A 16897-nucleotide genomic window follows, 5' to 3' on the forward strand; every position below is an offset into this window, starting at 1 on the left:
AACACACGACATATACGAATCTAGTGTTACTCCTAGCATTAGAACCCTAACCTCTTCATTTAGTTGCGCACCTAAACAAACAAGTAAAGATTCATCTTGTAGACACAGTGAAACACAAACACTCAATTGATAATATAGAAAACCAAAAACTGAATTGTCATCAATATGAATTGAACATGTTTGGGGCTTTGAAATTGCCCCTAGCTACAAAAGTATTTAGCTAGACATCACTAGGCCAATAACCTCAACATACAACAGTTTTTACACAACGAAAAAAAAAAAGATGTTGTGTGATGATGGAAAGTCAATCATACAACACGATTAAGAACCTCACGTTGTAGAAGACCATAAAATTTTTGATGTTTTTATGTAGAAGGTGATTGCACAACACTGATAAGAATATTTTGTTGTGTGAATGATAAAAAAAATAGCGGCATATTTCCCTCCTACCTTCACTCAAATTTGGCTCCAAACTCTACCTCACATACACTAATTTTTACTACATAGTACAACAGTTTGCTCGTTTCTGTTGTATGAGTGTAACTTGTAAAATGTCATACAACAGTGTTTAGCCTTGTGTTGTCCAAGTGAGGGAAATGTAGGCGGCAAGATTTGGATGTGCCCCAAAATGACAAAATTTTGCTTGAAATGTTGGTTACTTGTGTGATAATTTTAGGTTCTTACAACGTAATGATATATTTATGTTGTCTGAATGCTATCTACGCAAAAACTGATTTTGTGATTGTACATAGGCGGGAGTTTTCCCTCTCAGACTCTCAACTCAAATTTTATATGTAGATAATCCGACAACAGAATTTGATTTATGTGTTGTATGAGTCATGAGTAAAAAAATAAAAAAATAAAAAAATCTATATGCGTCCCAGAAGAAAGAGAGATAGAAGCACCCCCAACCAATATTCATTTTTCGTCTTCGACACTTCGTCAAAATATAGGAGAAGAATCCCTCCTGTCTCACTCTCGTCTTCTCTTCATTCTCTTCTCTCCCAGAAATCTCAACTATATCCTTCAACATCGCGCTTTGGGAATTTCTCTCTCTCCAGAGTCCAGTCCTCATTGTCCCTAATTTCACTTCTCTCTCTGCAAATCAACCCTAAATCTTCCATCTCTAAACCCTCAATGGATCCGACACCTTCTTCTACCAAATCCAATCACAGCCACCAAAACCCCATAACCCAGCCATCAACTCCAGTTCTTAAAAGCCTACCCGTCACCAAACCCCAAGTCAACCCTAAAAGAATCTCCGTCGGAGCATCCGGACGAATTCTTCGCTCGAATCCAAGACTAGAAGCTAAAGAAGAAGGCCTCCACGTTCCTCTTGGCCCCAATTGATGCCTCTAGAGAGAGCCTCCTCACGGCTCATCAATTACTCAGTACGTCTCTTTCTCGAAATGGATTAATTTGGTTGTTAATTTGTTTTGACAGTGGATGGTACGAATCAGTGTTGTTATCAGGTATTGCGCTGTGGAAGACCGGAGTTCATTCGTTGCTTTTCAATCCAATACCAGTGTTGTTATCAGGTATCTTGTTCATATCCCAAGTTTCTTGCTTACAATTTCAATTTCAATTTCAATTTCTGTATTAACGGGTTCTATATTATCTTCTTTGCTACTTTATATGATTTCTAATTATTTTCTGACAGTATGTTAGGAGATTAGTTGGATATAGTATGTTTGGGATATTTCATAAGTCATCGAATACATGCCTTGTGTTGGGATGCCCTATACACCTATTGTTTTTCAGCTTTTCACAAAGTTAAGTATGCGTATGTGCCATTGTTGATGTCTCTCTGACAAGTTAACCCAAATTTTATCATTAGTTCAAAAATTCTCACCAGAGGTATTGGTTACTTCAGTTTAGGGCATGCATATTCCTTTCTTTCTGGAGTTTTTGAAATAAATGGCCTTTTTTCTTTTGGTAATCTAGCTTGTAAGACCTACAACCCTCAGCAAAGCATGATTGTATTTCTACTCTTTTAATATAATCTATTACATATGGAAGTGAAGATATAGTATAACCGATTCCTAATGAATCTTAGTCAGAGGACAAATTAAGTGGCATTTAGATTTACATGTAAATACTGTTATTGTCATATCAATTGCTTCAAGTTATAATACAACCCTTTAATCCCTTCTCCATGGTTATAACTTGAAATTATATAACCTGGAATGTAGTAATCAGATTCACATCAAGATTATATAATTTCATCTTAAGCTGTGTATAAATGTTGCTGCTGGCCTATATATATATATATATTAACACAAGTGCTAAATTTGTTAATGTTCTGCTGGCTCTTTTTATTTCTAACTTTGAAGTATAGTTTCTGATGATAAGCAGATTGGTTTGGTTAATATATACATATAAAGAATGAATGTGGTTAATAAGACTACTTGGTGTGGTTTGCAGCTTGGTCTGAGATGCAGAACATGACGTTGCCAGGTTAAAGGCTGCATGCAGGTCATTCCTAACACCTATTGTCTATGAAACTGATACTTATACTACATGTCTATGGTTGTTGCACTAAAATCGAACTTTCTTCTATTCCAAAATTGGAATGCAGATAATCATAGTGTGCATGTCTTGACACGGTCTAGATCAAAGGCTGAGTTAATTGTTCCGGGTAAGAAGGTATTGCCTACTTATAGTTAATTAAATCCAATTTTGCAAACTCTTGGAGTAACTACTCATTAGAGATAGGTTAATAGTTTGGAAGGATGCAAAATTGGTCTTACCCCTCCCAAGAAACCACAAAAAGCAATGGAAGAATACCTTTTCTTTTTCCTCTAAATTTGTTACAAACGGTTATAAATGTTCTAAATGTTCTAGTCCAACCCTCATATAGTGTGGTAAATACTACTTAATTAAGTTGAAGATTTCTGATTAATTTGCATCATATATGATGGTTTTTGAATTTTAGGATCACTGACCAAAGGCTATGGCAACTTAGAGAAGTTACGATTATGTTTTCCTTCCAGTACTCAATAGTCATTGAGCCTACTACTAATATGTTTCCCTTCCAAACAGTATGTGTTATTGTTTCATGCTTGACATGACATCTTTGGTTATGTTTCTCATTAGTGTTAGTATAGAGCTTGGTTGTTCCTTAAGTTACTGGTTCTGGTAATTTCTGTTGCTCTCATATATGTCCTCATTGGGTTCAGTTTTGTGGGTGTACATGTTAGTGTCATTGCATAGAGTTGAATTGCGCTTGATATGCATTCTGGAGTTGCTTACTAATAGCTTAAGGCTTTAGGCTTGGAAGGATCATAGACGAGTAACACAAACAATTTTCGATTGGAATTGGAATGTTGCTAATCTACCACACTATTATATAAGTACACAAATTAAAATTAACACCAAATTTAACTTCCAGAAAACACTTGGTTTCTTTGTTAAATGTCACTGCTTTTATTTTTCTGGTAATATGAATCTAGTCTTGTCTGTACCTTCTTTTTAGATAATTTGGTTACATACGTGAATGTTTTCTTGCTATTTGTAGTCGGGAACTTTCCAGGAATCGTAATTGCAGAGGAGCCAGAGTGGAAAGATAGCATTCGAGGTTCAATTGGTGTTGTAAATTTGGCTGGAATGCCCATTAGTACAAGATGGACTTCTGTGGTTTACTACCTTTACCTTTCTTTTGGTTATCCTACCTGTCTTTTTACAGTAAGTAGTGACAATATGAAAAGAAGTTCTCGATAACTCTTGTTTTGTTACTTTATAGTAAGCATACAGCAAGTACTCATTACAGATATAGAGATGGTAAAAGAAATTAGCCTGCGTACATCTTTGAGCTTGGGGATTTCCTTTTATCTATCTAAGGACCGCTAGCCACTATTCGACCAAGGCATTCTAGCTTCAAATGGGTCAGTTTGGTCTTACCAGTGGAAGATTTTTAGCTTTGCATCACATCTGCCTTGTTTTTATTTTTCTCTGACTTTGGGATCCATAGTATGGTAGGCCTCATGTGAGCTGTACCCGTCCCAAGCCTCCCAGAAAGGTCCCCAAGTCACCTCATAAGGTAATTTTTTCCCCAGATCTTTTACCTTTTTACTTTCATGTTATGAATCTGTGCATAGATTTGTGGAAAAAACCCATTAAGATTCACTAGGAATGCAAATAAGTTAATTTGTTTGTGTATATGAAGATCAAAGTAGCTGAATCCAAGGATCAAGTTTGTTCCTTTTGCACATTTTTATGGTGGAAACCCATTAGGAGTCACAAGGAATGAAAATAAGTTATTCTATTAGTTGAGCAAAGTAGCTGAATTAGCTGAATCTGAGGGTATAGTCATGTCTTTTTAGATGTAGTATCTGAGGAAACACACAGAGGGCAAGTAGTTTTGATTTGATTGCTCTTGAGTGGTTTTGTTTTCAGTTTGGAAATTTTCGTCAATTGGGCTTGTGCTTATTTTTTTTAATACTATCAAGCAATTGGCAAGGGATTTGTAGTCCGGCATACTAAGTTTACAGAGAATTACAGGCTTTACTTCCGCAGTCATTTTATCCAAGGGTGTGATTCCTGTTCTTTCTCTTCGCTCTTCTTTTTTTGACAAGTTGCACTATATAATGGTGAATTATGAAATTCTATAGTGCTATAGCATCTGGGAAGGTTGGGAAGTAATAAAATTTGGCAGATATATATGTTGGGATATTTCTAATTTTTTACTTGCAAGTTAATTTATTCAAGTATAATCTCCCAGCAATGTTGTTTCACAACATAGACATGGGCAATTATCATGTGCAGTTTAGTGATATATCAAGAGATAATGCATTAAAAAAAAGGTATAATCCATATTTTTCTTTGTTAGCAAAGAAATATGTGCTTCCTATAAAAGAAAATTGATTTGGAGGTTTTGCATGTGTACTGATCATTTATTTTCCTTCTGGTTTGCAGGTTGGAAGTAGTTCTTTTGTTCATAGTGTACCTTGCTTATGGATATGATGATGGCAGTGCTCTATCATACATTCTTCTTACAATGACCAGTTGGTTCATGGCACTTTCTTGGCTTTTTTCTCCCTATTTGTTCAACCCATGCCCATCTGGGTTTGAGTGGCAGAAGTAAGTGTCTCAAGAGGATTCCTATCATTTTAAGGGTTTCAAAAGAATCCCATTTTGGGCAGTTTGGTAATCAAATCTGGGAGTTAACACTGAGTACTAATGGAATTGATATATTTGTCTTAAGCTGAAAGATTGGTGGGCATTTGGGTGGAGTTTGCTTAGTCTACGTTACGTGTAAGTGATCTTCATCTTAGTTGGTGTTTGCTTTTCAATTACTGATCTTGGTTTATTGAATAGCTCCATGTATTTCTATATCTATAATTAAGCGTACATATATATAAAATTTTACTCATTAGTTAATGATTCATTGTACTTGAAGGTAGTTCAATTATGCTCTTTTGTTTGACTCTAAAGTTAGATGTTTACGGTGTGCAGGAAATTAAAAGAACTTTTTGTTTCTGGGGAGCGCAAATGTTTCCAAAGATTGATTGGAATACTATTGCAGTTGAGATTATTGATTTGTTGGATATTTGAAAACAGAGAGATGAAGTCATTTGTAATACCCCGAAAAATCCAAATTAAATTCCATGGATTTTTAGAAATGATTTCACGATAGTAGGAGCGAGTACGAAGCTTGGAGAAGTTGTGGAATTAGTTCGAACGATTTTATTTTCGAAAACGAACGTTTTTAGGGGGTCAACAAAGTTGACTTTTTATACGTTCAAAAATTGGGAAAACTTCCTTCATGAAAGTTGTAGAGCTCGTCGATACGAGTTCGTGGACATGTGGAACGCATTATTCGGAGTTCGTATGATTAAGTTATGAATTTTTGAAAATTGGGAATTTTCTATAAATAGGAAAATTCTGATTTTATTTTTCATTCAAGGACAAAAAATTCCTTTTTTTGCGGAATAGTCCCCCCCCCTCTCTCTCTCTCTCTCGCGCAAAACCCTCCCCACCCTTGCCGACCCGCCGACCCGACCCGACGCCAGCGGCGCCGTCGCTCGTCCTCCGGCCACGACCCGGCCCTCCCCGAGGTCGCCTCGAGCCGCCCAGCCGCTCCCTGCCACCGCCTTGCCCCGCCGCTGCCCCCAGATGGAGATCGAAGACACCCAGCCATGCAAACCCGACCCGGCCGGAAATCCCCGATTCCGGCGTTGCATGGGCCGATCGTTCCCATTTTCGTGATCTCCTCCTCATGCTGATCATCCCCATGTAAGCCTTTCATCACGATTTTGTGTATAGAACGCTAGATCATGGTTTGACTTTTTCGACGTCCCTGATTTAATCTGAATCTGATCAGACGCACGAGATTAATCCAACTTCAACGCTTGATCTAGGACGATCTAGGCCAAACCAGACTTAGCTCCAGGTTTGGAAGTCGATCACCCTTTCATTTTGAACCAGTTTGTAGTTGGTCACTTTGCCATCTGAGGTGGTTGACCGGCGTTGACCGCCCACTGACCACCGCTTGTGGGGGCGCATCAGACCATATTTCGAGTTTTCATTATCTAGGCGATGATCTATGCATCCATACGAGCGTTTTGATATATAACATGGTCATGTTAGAAAAAGTTGATAAATAGTGGATTTACGTTTTGACGTTACTATTTAACGTTTTTACGTTTATCTTCGGTTTACGATCTGTGAAGATCTGACCATCGGTTTTGCTTCAATTTTGGATATGTTGATCGTATGACTGTCCCGGTGACCTTGTGAGGTCACGGGTGAAGATCCGACCGTTGGATCTTCTTATAATTGAGAAATAGTGATTCGGAAGGCGATTCGTGAGAATCTGACCGTCGGATTTTCATATAATTTTGTGGAGATGTTAGTAAAGGCGATTCAGGAAGATCTGACCGTTGGATCTTCGTGATAATTTTGGAGGATGATCCTAAAGGCGATCCGTGAGGATCCGACCGTTGGATCATCATTAAATTCAGATCCGACCGTTGGATCATCGTATAATTTCGATCTGACCGTTGGATCATCATTAAATTAGAATCCGACCGTGGATTTCCGTATATGTGTGCTTTTGAGTTGTTGGCTAAGTTAAGATCATTATTGGATTAGGTGATCGATGGATTTATTTGGCGGACGATTCGTGAGATTGTTAATGGAGCTGTTAAGAAGACGCAGCTGGATTAGAGGTGAGTAAACCTCACGTGGTTCATATTACGAACCCAATACATTTAATTACGTTATTTTATTTCAATCATATGAACTATAATTGGTATCAATAGGCATTCCTGTGTGAATGTCTATATATATATTATTTATGTGAAATAATATGTATTGTTGGAGAGGTATTGAGTTTATTGTTGAGAAACAATATATTGTGAAAGGTATTGAGTTTATTGTTGAGAAACAATATATTGTGAAAGGTGTTGAGTTTTATTGTTGAGGAACAATAAATTGTTGTGATCTGTGGAGATCACTAGGTCACGAGGTGACCATGGCATCTATTAGTGAATCACGCTCTCGTACCGGGCTGGTGGTTATTAATAGTATTAAATCGTAATCACGTCTGTGGCCGGACGAGTGGTTACGTTCAGTTAGAGATCTAGTCTGTCTGCCAAATGTGGAGTGACCTTATGAGTGAAATTGAGAGTAACTCATAAGTGTCTATATATATGTGGTAACCTTATGAGGGAAATTGAGAGTAACTCATAACGGTCTATATATATATAATTAGTCTGTCTGCCAAATGTGGAGTGACCTTATGAGTGAAATTGAGAGTAACTCATAAGTGTCTATATATATGTGGTAACCTTATGAGGGAAATTGAGAGTAACTCATAACGGTCTATATATATATAATTAGTCTGTCTGCCAAATGTGGAGTGACCTTATGAGTGAAATTGAGAGTAACTCATAAGTGTCTATATATATGTGGTAACCTTATGAGGGAAATTGAGAGTAACTCATAAGGGTCTATATATATATAATGAGTCTGTCTGCCAATTGTTGAGTAGTGATGTGAGGGAAATGTTGAGGTTACTTGAGACTGTGAGGGGTCTTATGTGAGAAGTGTTGAGGATACTTGAGGCTTTTAAGAATGAGTTCTTAAAAGAGAGCCTCAAGAGTATCCTTCCTTTTATGGTGATCGTGTTGAGTTATAATAATTGTAAGGAAATAAATCAACAATTCTTTCTTGTTTACTCATACTGGCTGTAAAAAGCTTACCGGGTTTTGTGTTGTTGCAACTCCCGGTACACTATTCAAATTGTGTAGCGGGTAATCCTACAGGACAGGAGAACCAGGACGGTGATCGTGCGGTTAGAGCAATTGTTAGAGATTTACAACAATTGTAAGTTGTGAGGTGTGTTATGCTCATTTGAGCTTTATAATATCTTGTGAGAGTGAATTGTAATAATGAACTCGAAGTTTCGAGATTTGGATTTTGCAGTTGTAATTATTCAGGTTTCGGATTTGAATTTATCATTCAAAATCCGGGGCGTGACATCATTTATATGAGATATTGAAAGCTTGGATGAAGTGAAGAAGAGGTTCAAGGAAGAGTAGCTGTTCAGCCTTTAGTGATATTGTTCTCAATGTTGTTCTTGTGTTTTAATGTATGAATGATTGAGAAATACTATGTTTATGGTACATTTGATGCTTTAATGTATGGATTGGAGTACTTGAATTGATGAATTGCATTCAGATTTCTTTCTAATATGGATCGATACTATTATTTAGATAACAATGGAGTATTAATTATGCAAAATTCGGATTATTACATAATAATCAAGCAACAATTCACACAACAGACTTCTTATAACACATCAAAATTTAGTTGTGTGAAATTAAATCATACAACAGTCATAGTCTAAAAACTGAAGTGGGAGGAGCAATCACACAACAGTAAAATTCAAAGGCATGTTGTCTGACGAGCTTAACCAACAACAGTTTGAAAACAAGTTTTGTTGTCTGAAGCATGCACTTGCCACGCATAGCGTGGCTGCGCAGTAGCTCTGCCTAGCATCTGTCGAGGGAAGGCACAACACTTATAACAAAAATATGTTGACTGTTTTTATGTCATACAACGGTGCAGCACCGTTGTGTGATTTTTCATCACACAACGCTCCGATACACAACGGAGATCGTCCAAATCACACAACGATTTTGGTCCGTTGTCTGTTAGCTTTTTTGGCCTAGTGTAAGGACTCATTCTCCACCACCAAACACACTCAATCATATCAAAGCTCAGTTATGGAATCCTAAATCTCAATTGAATTTACCCGAAGTTAACTCACAAGCTCGAATTAACCCATTACCCTTTCTTAGTTCCTCGTTAAGTGAATACAAGCTCACCACTTAATCTATTTCCGATTATGCAACCTAGACACAAGCTCGCTAAGTTTAACATATCAAAATCATTAAGCACTAAAAGGGTTTGGATAAATCTAGGGTCACAAGTACGTTGGTAGTCTTGCTAAACCTAGGGTTTGAGTCACATGTAATTCAAGAAGACATTTTGCTACTCAATTGGAATCAACACACGACATATACGAATCTAGTGTTACTCCTAGCATTAGAACCCTAACCTCTTCATTTAGTTGCGCACCTAAACAAACAAGTAAAGATTCATCTTGTAGACACAGTGAAACACAAACACTCAATTGATAATATAGAAAACCAAAAACTGAATTGTCATCAATATGAATTGAACATGTTTGGGGCTTTGAAATTGCCCCTAGCTACAAAAGTATTTAGCTAGACATGCATAGTCATGAATTCGCTGAATGCATACATCAAGAGAATTGAAAAGAAAAATAGAGATGAAAGAAGGAGATGAGATCACGGCTAGAGGATGGCAGAAGATGTCGTTCTCTCCTTTCTCTTGTGCGGCAGGACCCCCTACTCAACTGAACGTCTCCCTTCTTTATTGCTTAGCTCAGCCAATTTTCACTTCTTTTCCTTTTAGGATTCAAGTATCTTCTCCTCTAAGATTTCTAATAATTTTCACCCATAAAAATATGTCATATATCTCTAATAAACAGAGATATTCAGTTAATACTCGTCGGTGGGCTTCTAAAAGGAATTCGGGCCTCAAATCATGGATTTCCGTCAAGGTGTCAGATTCCCGGACTGCCCGACCTTGCTGTACTAAATCGGCCATAACTTCTTGTAGAAAAATGATATTAATGAGCCGTAAAAAGATTCGGAAACTAGACATCCAAGGCTTTCCATCAATATAAAGATCACCCTCTAGATCGTTGTGAGCTGGTCTCAGTGATCCGTCGAAGTTGACTGATCTGCACAGGCAGATTTGCCGATTTTGCCTTTCAATCCCTCTTTTACTTCTTTTCTCCTTCTTTGCTCAAAATACCTATAAAACAAGTAAACAATGTAAATAACGAGAAAATACACTAAACTAACAAAGAAAGTATAGAGATTAACGTTATTAATATCGCATAATCATGCTCCTATCACAAGTCTATGACATAGAAGGCTTAGAGCTTCAATATGCAAATTTGGTATTGGTTTTTCATTTCAAAACCTAGAAAGTGTTTTATCTACATGTGAATATGTTTGTTCAAGGAACGTGATAATTGTACAGGATCAATGACATGCAATGAATTGGTAGTTAGCAATGTTTTAAAACGCTGAAGGCGTACCCGAGGCGTTTTCGGGAGAGCCTTGCAGCCTTGAGGCATAAGGCGCATAAGGCGTAAGCCTTTCGTATAAATCACATATATGCATGTAATTTCTACTCTTATACATACCACATTAAGAGTAACCAAAATAACATTACTAATGGTCATTCACTCACAATAAATTAAGTACTAGAAGCATATGATTCAACAAAATTACCAACATAAAATGAAATCAAGCATGATCTCATTGTTGTCCCACTAGTAGTAGTAGTAGAACTCATTGTTACCTGCATTATAACATAGCATCCTATCAATTACATATAGTATACGACTGCTATTGCACAAAATCATGCAATCTGCCAAAAATCACAACATTACTAACCGAGCAGCATATCAATTAACAGTTAACCCTCAATTATTGTGAAATATGGTACTGGACTCTACTAGTATTATATAATTGGTATCATACACAAGAGACAATCAATATCTTCCTGCTGCTATCAATTAACAGTTTAACACTCAAATTCCCACTGTGCAGCTTACCAAAAGAAAAGAAAAAATCTCCTATTTTGATCTCTCTCCCCTGCAGCTCAAAATGAGTACTTGACTCATACACAAGAGACAATCACTCAATTAACACAATCATATAGCTAATCATATATCAATTAACATGAGATAATCAGATAGCTACTCGGCCTCAATATAGTAAACCCAGTTCAGCCCATCTCAATATCTTCGAGCTGCTATTTCAAAAGAGGACTGAGAACAGAGCATCCAAAAAGGATGCTGGAGAAGAATCCCATCCTTAACAGGATCCTTCAAACCCCATTTTTAAGCTACTCACTCCCCGAGCCTTCACCCAATAAAAAAAGATGAAGTCTTTACTCAAAACTCAAACTGAATCCAACAAAATCTAAATCAATTCCAATGGGATCACAAAATCTGCAAAATTGACAGTAACCCACAAACAAGAATATCTAAAAGTAGAAAAATCTGCAAAATTGAGTAATTGACAGTAACCCACAAACTCTTGCAACCAAATTAATGGGGTTGCTGGACATATATGATTGTCTGGACAAGAACAACTCAAACCCAAGTAAATATAGACGGGAAATCGGGAATCATACCTTCAGAAGTTCAAATGGCCTGTTCCGAATCGACCTCCAATCAAGCTCAAATTGACTGCTGCGTAGAGAGGGGCAGAGGGCTGAAATCGGGCTGAAATCGAACTCCTAACTCGAACTCTGGGTTAGGGACTTAGGGATCGAATTTGCTAACAGAGAGGGGCAGAGGGCTGAAATCGGGGCTGAAATCGAATTTGGGGTAGCAGTCGCGACCTAGACAGCGTTTAAACTCATTCTATTTCAAAACGACGTCACTTCACTTTTTTTCTGCGCGTACGCCTTTCGCGCCTTGGAGGAAGCCTTTCGCGCCTTTCACGCCTTGGAGAACGCCTCACCAGCGTCGTCGCCTAGCCCCTGACGCACACTCATTTTCAGTCCAGAAAATCGCTTTTGGCGCCTCAGGCGCGCCTTGAGGCGCGCTTTTTAATTCATTGGTAGTTAGAACATCTATATGCTTAAATTTGCTATTGAATGTGCCCTGAAACAACCTTGAACACTTCACAATCAGATTTTCACCAGTATAGCTCCACACCATCTTCATGGAAATGAACAGATACAGGGTAACATTACTACAAAGAGCATACCAACACACCAGAAAAGGTTTATTTATGAGTGCTTGCACCAGAAAGGGCCGAAGATGGGGCTGATCTTTTTAACCCGATTTGAAGTGCTCATGAGTCATGAGTGAGCAGCATACAGGATCATTAAAAAAAAAAAAAATGCACATACACACAATTTTAGATATAAAGGGTTCAAGTAACACACCTACATACTTCTGACAAATATAACCAATTTATCCAAAGCCATGATCTTTCTGAGTAAATGTTCCATATTTAATTCAAGAAAGAAAGTTCATTTTTGAAAATAAAATTAAACAACTTCATTGTTTATCATGACATAAGAAAAAATTTCAAAGCAAAGACATAAAAAAGTTCATCAAGAAAATTTGTAAGACATTTCCTATCAAACTGACCTGATGGAAGAAAGCATTTGATCCTTCAATTGTTGGTCTAATTACGCAAACCAGTAAATCAACAAACCTTCAATTCCAAGGTGTACAGTCAAATTATAGATCTATTGCGAGAAATGGTACATTTAAGTACCCAGAAAATCAAAAATCTTCCAAGTCCTTTATGTACTAGCACTAGATACATGCTATCAAGAACCTCATAGACTGATTTTCCATAATTTATAACAAAGATCAAAACCCCACAGTAGTGACAGCACAGAAAAAGTGGCTAACTTGATGGTTGTTACCCAAACGCTTAGAAGTAAAAAGAAACCCAGAAACAAAAAATCCAGTCTTTTCCCAGTATAATTCACACAAGAACAGTGAAAGGCATTATTCAAGAAAAAACGAAGATTACCTTCACATCGACTCAACTTCAGTTCCTTAGAAAACCTTGCTCTTACAGAGATATAGCATATCATAATATTTTACATTTCACCCCAATACATAGAAATATCCAAACTATTTCTTCTCATGTTAACAATAAGTTTGATACAAGACAACAATCATTCATTTATAATTACTACAAGGCAAGGCGTCCATTCAGTGTAAAAAGTAAGACTTATCAATTAAAGCCTGGAAAAACCAAGATGCTCACCCATTTCATGGCTAAAGGAAGTTCCTCTGATATGATCCTCCAGAAAACCGAGATGATAAACCTCGAGTCATGTTTTCTGAATCCAATTTCACACGTTGTCTACCACCTGCCAAATCTTTCTCACGGTCCCAAGGCTTCCACGGATGTTTCCCCACCCAGTCTTCCTCCTCTGCCTGTTGCTTGGAGTATTTTCTCTTCGCTCTAATCTCCTCTTGGTGCTTTTGCAGCAATGATTTCGATCGTTTATCTTTCTTGTAATTGTCCATCAACTCTGCCACTAAACTCCTCTTCCTCTCCTCCTCATTCGAAGCAAGTGATGCAAACTCATTATAGGCTTGTAAGTACTCCATCTTAGCTTTCCAGGCTCTTTCAGAAGGAGCATCAGTCCATCCACTAGTATCCCCACGCCCTTGTTTAGTACTCCTGCTAAACGATGTCGACTGCATTGTACTCATACCATGTTTCCTTTCCGGTGGAAGCTCTGTCATCCACTCATCTCTTTTTCGTGTCGCTTTAACACCACTCACATTACCTGCCAGTAGCTCCTCATCACCCTCCATGGAAATCCCCTGCATCTTTCTCCACATTGCTGCTTCCCGCATTGCCCTCAACTCAACAATGAATCTCTCCTGCTTCTCCTTGAGCTCAATCTTCTCATCCAGCGCTCTCCGCTTCTCCGGATCCTTGCCTCACTTTTGCTCCTCTGTTTCTCGGCCTTCTCCCTTTGCCTTTGTTTGTCTCTTTTGGAAGTGCATTCAGTCATTCACCCCATTTCTAGAGATTCTTTTCCCACTTATTCGATTAAGTTTTTTTAATTCCCTCTTATCCAAAACACTCTAAGAAGGTCTTTCCTAATACCTAATTAAGATTTTTTTTTTTAATACCATTTTACTCACAACCCTTTGTTACTTAGTGAGAGAGAGAGAGAGAGAGAGAGAAAATGGAAGAGAGAGAAACCATAGGAGACTTCGCCGGAGCCCGGTCACCGACCGCCAGAATCCGGTCACCTGCCGCCGGATTCCGGCCAACTTTCGCAGGATTCTGGTCACCGGCCGCCGAATTCCGATCACCGGCTGCCGCTCACCAGACTTTTCAGAAAACCTCACCGGAAAGGTTTATTGCCCCAATAGACATCTATTGCCCCCGAATAGAGGGGCAAAGTCTATTGCCCTCCAATAGACGTCTATTGTCCCCCAATAGACGACTATCAGCCATGTTTTGCCCCCCAATAGACGTCTATTATCCTCCAATAGAACTTTCGGTTGCCATAATATGAACTAATCTCCCAAAATTTAGACAATAAAACTTTGTTTAAAGAAAAAAATGAAAAGATTATATCAATTTAAAAACGTCTATTGCCCCCCAATAGACATTCAAAACTGTTTTTTTTTTCTTTTCCTTCTGTCCCATTACTTAAAAAAAAAAAAAATCTGATTTGGGCACCCAGAAAATACTCTAGGCACCCACGTCAATAGCTAGACGCCATTCTCGCCGGTGCTTCGGAGCTCTGACTCCAAGATAGCCTACTAGGTGTTGGACTCCGGCGAGGTAGCTCCGACCGGAGCTGCTTCGTCGTCTTCAAGAGTGGATGCTCCGACAGGATCTTGGATTCCAGTTCAAGAAAGTTGTTGAGGATCAACTGGACAGTGCCGACGAGATGGTCGCGGATCTCAATCGTGATCCCGGACGTCTCCCTGGCGAGGAATTCGGAGGAGACCTTGAAGAGGAACCGGTCGTTCCAAGAGAGAGAGAGAGAGAGAGAGAGAGAGAGAGAGAGAGAGAGAGAAGAAGAAGTTGGTGCCGGCGAAGAGAGAGAGAGATCGATGATGATAGAGGTTGAGTGGCAATTTGTAATTTTTAATCTTTTGAAGTCCAAAATCGTCATTTAGCTGTTAAATGGGGTTAGTGGGAATAAAAATCTCTTAGTGGTGTAAGTGGACCAATTTTATCTCATTTTGGTGCTATAGGTCAAGAACCCTTAGGTTTTTTATTTTTAGATGGATGTATACTTTGCATTCTCTTTTTTTTCTTTTCTCTTTTTTTTTTATTCTTTTTGCTGTTGTTGAGATAAAGAGATAATATCATCCTGAAACGGCGTATACATCAACTCTATAATTTAGATCATGTCTCTAAATTCAAGCAAACAAAGACTTGATAAACATCGATCATTAAGTCCTCTAAGCTCACTAAGCTCATTTATTTAAAACGAGCCTACACACCAGACAAAAACCAAGTAAAACCTAACTCTCAAAGCACAATATCCAATCGCCAAGAGAATTGTTGTATAATTGAACTATCTAAGAATCAAGTAAACTAACAAACCCAGCCGCTTAAGCTTTCCTCCTCCTCCCCCCTTTCTTGCCAGATCTAGATCATTCCGATCTGAATCTTTGGCTTGAAAGTCGGGGGAGATACTGATCATCAATTTTCCCTCTTCGTGAGGCTTCTTCCCTACCCTTCTTGTGGTAGCTCTCTGCCCCGGCAGTGGCAGGTATGATTTTCCTTATGCCTTTGCTTTGCTTTCCTTTCCTTCCCAGATCCCTTCTTCCAACCCTTCCTAATCTTTCAATTTCAAAATACCCATCACTACCATCCCTCTGTTCTTTAATTTTCTTCATCTTCCCCACCATCCCTCTTCCTTCTCATGTCTTTTCCATCAATTCTCTCTTTTCTTTTTCTTTCCTATTCCTCAATTTCTCAAATCTCTGATTCTTCATGGTTAAGATGCACATCCTCCGACGTCGGCGTCATTTGTCTTGTCTCTTTAAACACGGTTTTTTCCGTTACCGCACGTAAATCCGATGAATCGGTAGTGTATCAAGGGTCTGCACGGTCTTCGGCGGTCTGTCTCTTTGATCCCTCTGCGGATTGTTTCTTTTTTTTCTTCTGTTTTGGTTCCTGTGTTTGTATCGGAGGATGTTTTGTATTGTTTAGAGATTTGGGTTATGGAGATCTTTCGATGGGTTCTGTGCTGCTGTTCTTGCACAGGATTGTTTTAGTTGGACTCCAAGTTTTCGCCGGCCGATCTGGTGACGTTTCTGTGTCACAATTGGATTTTCTTGGTGGCGGCGACGTTTGTTTTTGTTTGTTGAAGCTTGTAGGGCTGTTTGGGCTTGTTTGTTTTTATTTTTTGGGTTTATTTCTTTGGGCCCGTTTTGGATCTTTTGCTCATTATGTAGTTCTTGTTGAATAAAAATCCTTGCCAAAAAAAAAATAATAAATAAAGTAAACTAGATGGTAGAAATCCACCATGTAGGCAAGGACATGGTTATGTAAAATAGTGGATTTTTTATAAAATATGACCTAGCTCTGCTAGGGTTTGCGAGACGGTTGGCCGTCTTCGACAAATGGCCGATAACGGTGAACTTGCGACTAGGAGGACGGGGTTTTGTTTCTTTCGCTTCTCTGGTCGGATTGCGGGAAGCGGCGGCGGAGATCTTCTACATGGTGCTTCCCTAATTCTTTTTCTTCTGCTTTCTTTTTGCTTTGGTGTTGGTGCTCCTTTAAAATCCGTTAAGGATCTTCTAGACTGTGGCAGGATCCGAGTT

At 38.5% G+C, this 16897-nt stretch overlaps 1 protein-coding gene and 1 long non-coding RNA gene across 6 annotated transcripts; one reads left to right on the forward strand and one right to left on the reverse strand.

The window, feature by feature from the left end:
* The first annotated feature begins 889 nt into the window (after positions 1-889).
* Positions 890-5621, forward strand: LOC133727955 (uncharacterized). Of its 5 annotated transcripts, XR_009855466.1 has the most exons (9): positions 890-1391; positions 1461-1538; positions 2425-2475; positions 2579-2646; positions 3518-3884; positions 3971-4039; positions 4915-5079; positions 5204-5253; positions 5455-5621. It is a non-coding gene; the product is annotated as an uncharacterized LOC133727955 (long non-coding RNA). The 5 variants fall into 5 exon arrangements; XR_009855469.1 differs by having other exon boundaries at positions 1444-1538; positions 4915-5253; XR_009855465.1 differs by having other exon boundaries at positions 4915-5253.
* A 7739-nt stretch (positions 5622-13360) lies between these two features.
* Positions 13361-13951, reverse strand: LOC133734830 (uncharacterized). The gene has a single exon (XM_062162439.1). The coding sequence runs from the start codon at positions 13949-13951 to the stop codon at positions 13361-13363; it is 591 nt and encodes a 196-aa protein (XP_062018423.1).
* Between the last annotated feature and the right edge of the window lie 2946 nt (positions 13952-16897).

This window comes from Rosa rugosa, chromosome 2 (genome assembly GCF_958449725.1).
Source record: "Rosa rugosa chromosome 2, drRosRugo1.1, whole genome shotgun sequence".
NCBI classification, from domain to species: domain Eukaryota; kingdom Viridiplantae; phylum Streptophyta; class Magnoliopsida; order Rosales; family Rosaceae; genus Rosa; species Rosa rugosa.

What these genes read in the sequence shown, in the direction of transcription:
- LOC133734830 (XM_062162439.1), bottom strand. Translation starts at nt 13,951, where the DNA reads ATGCGGGAAGCAGCAATGTGGAGAAAGATGCAGGGGATTTCCATGGAG.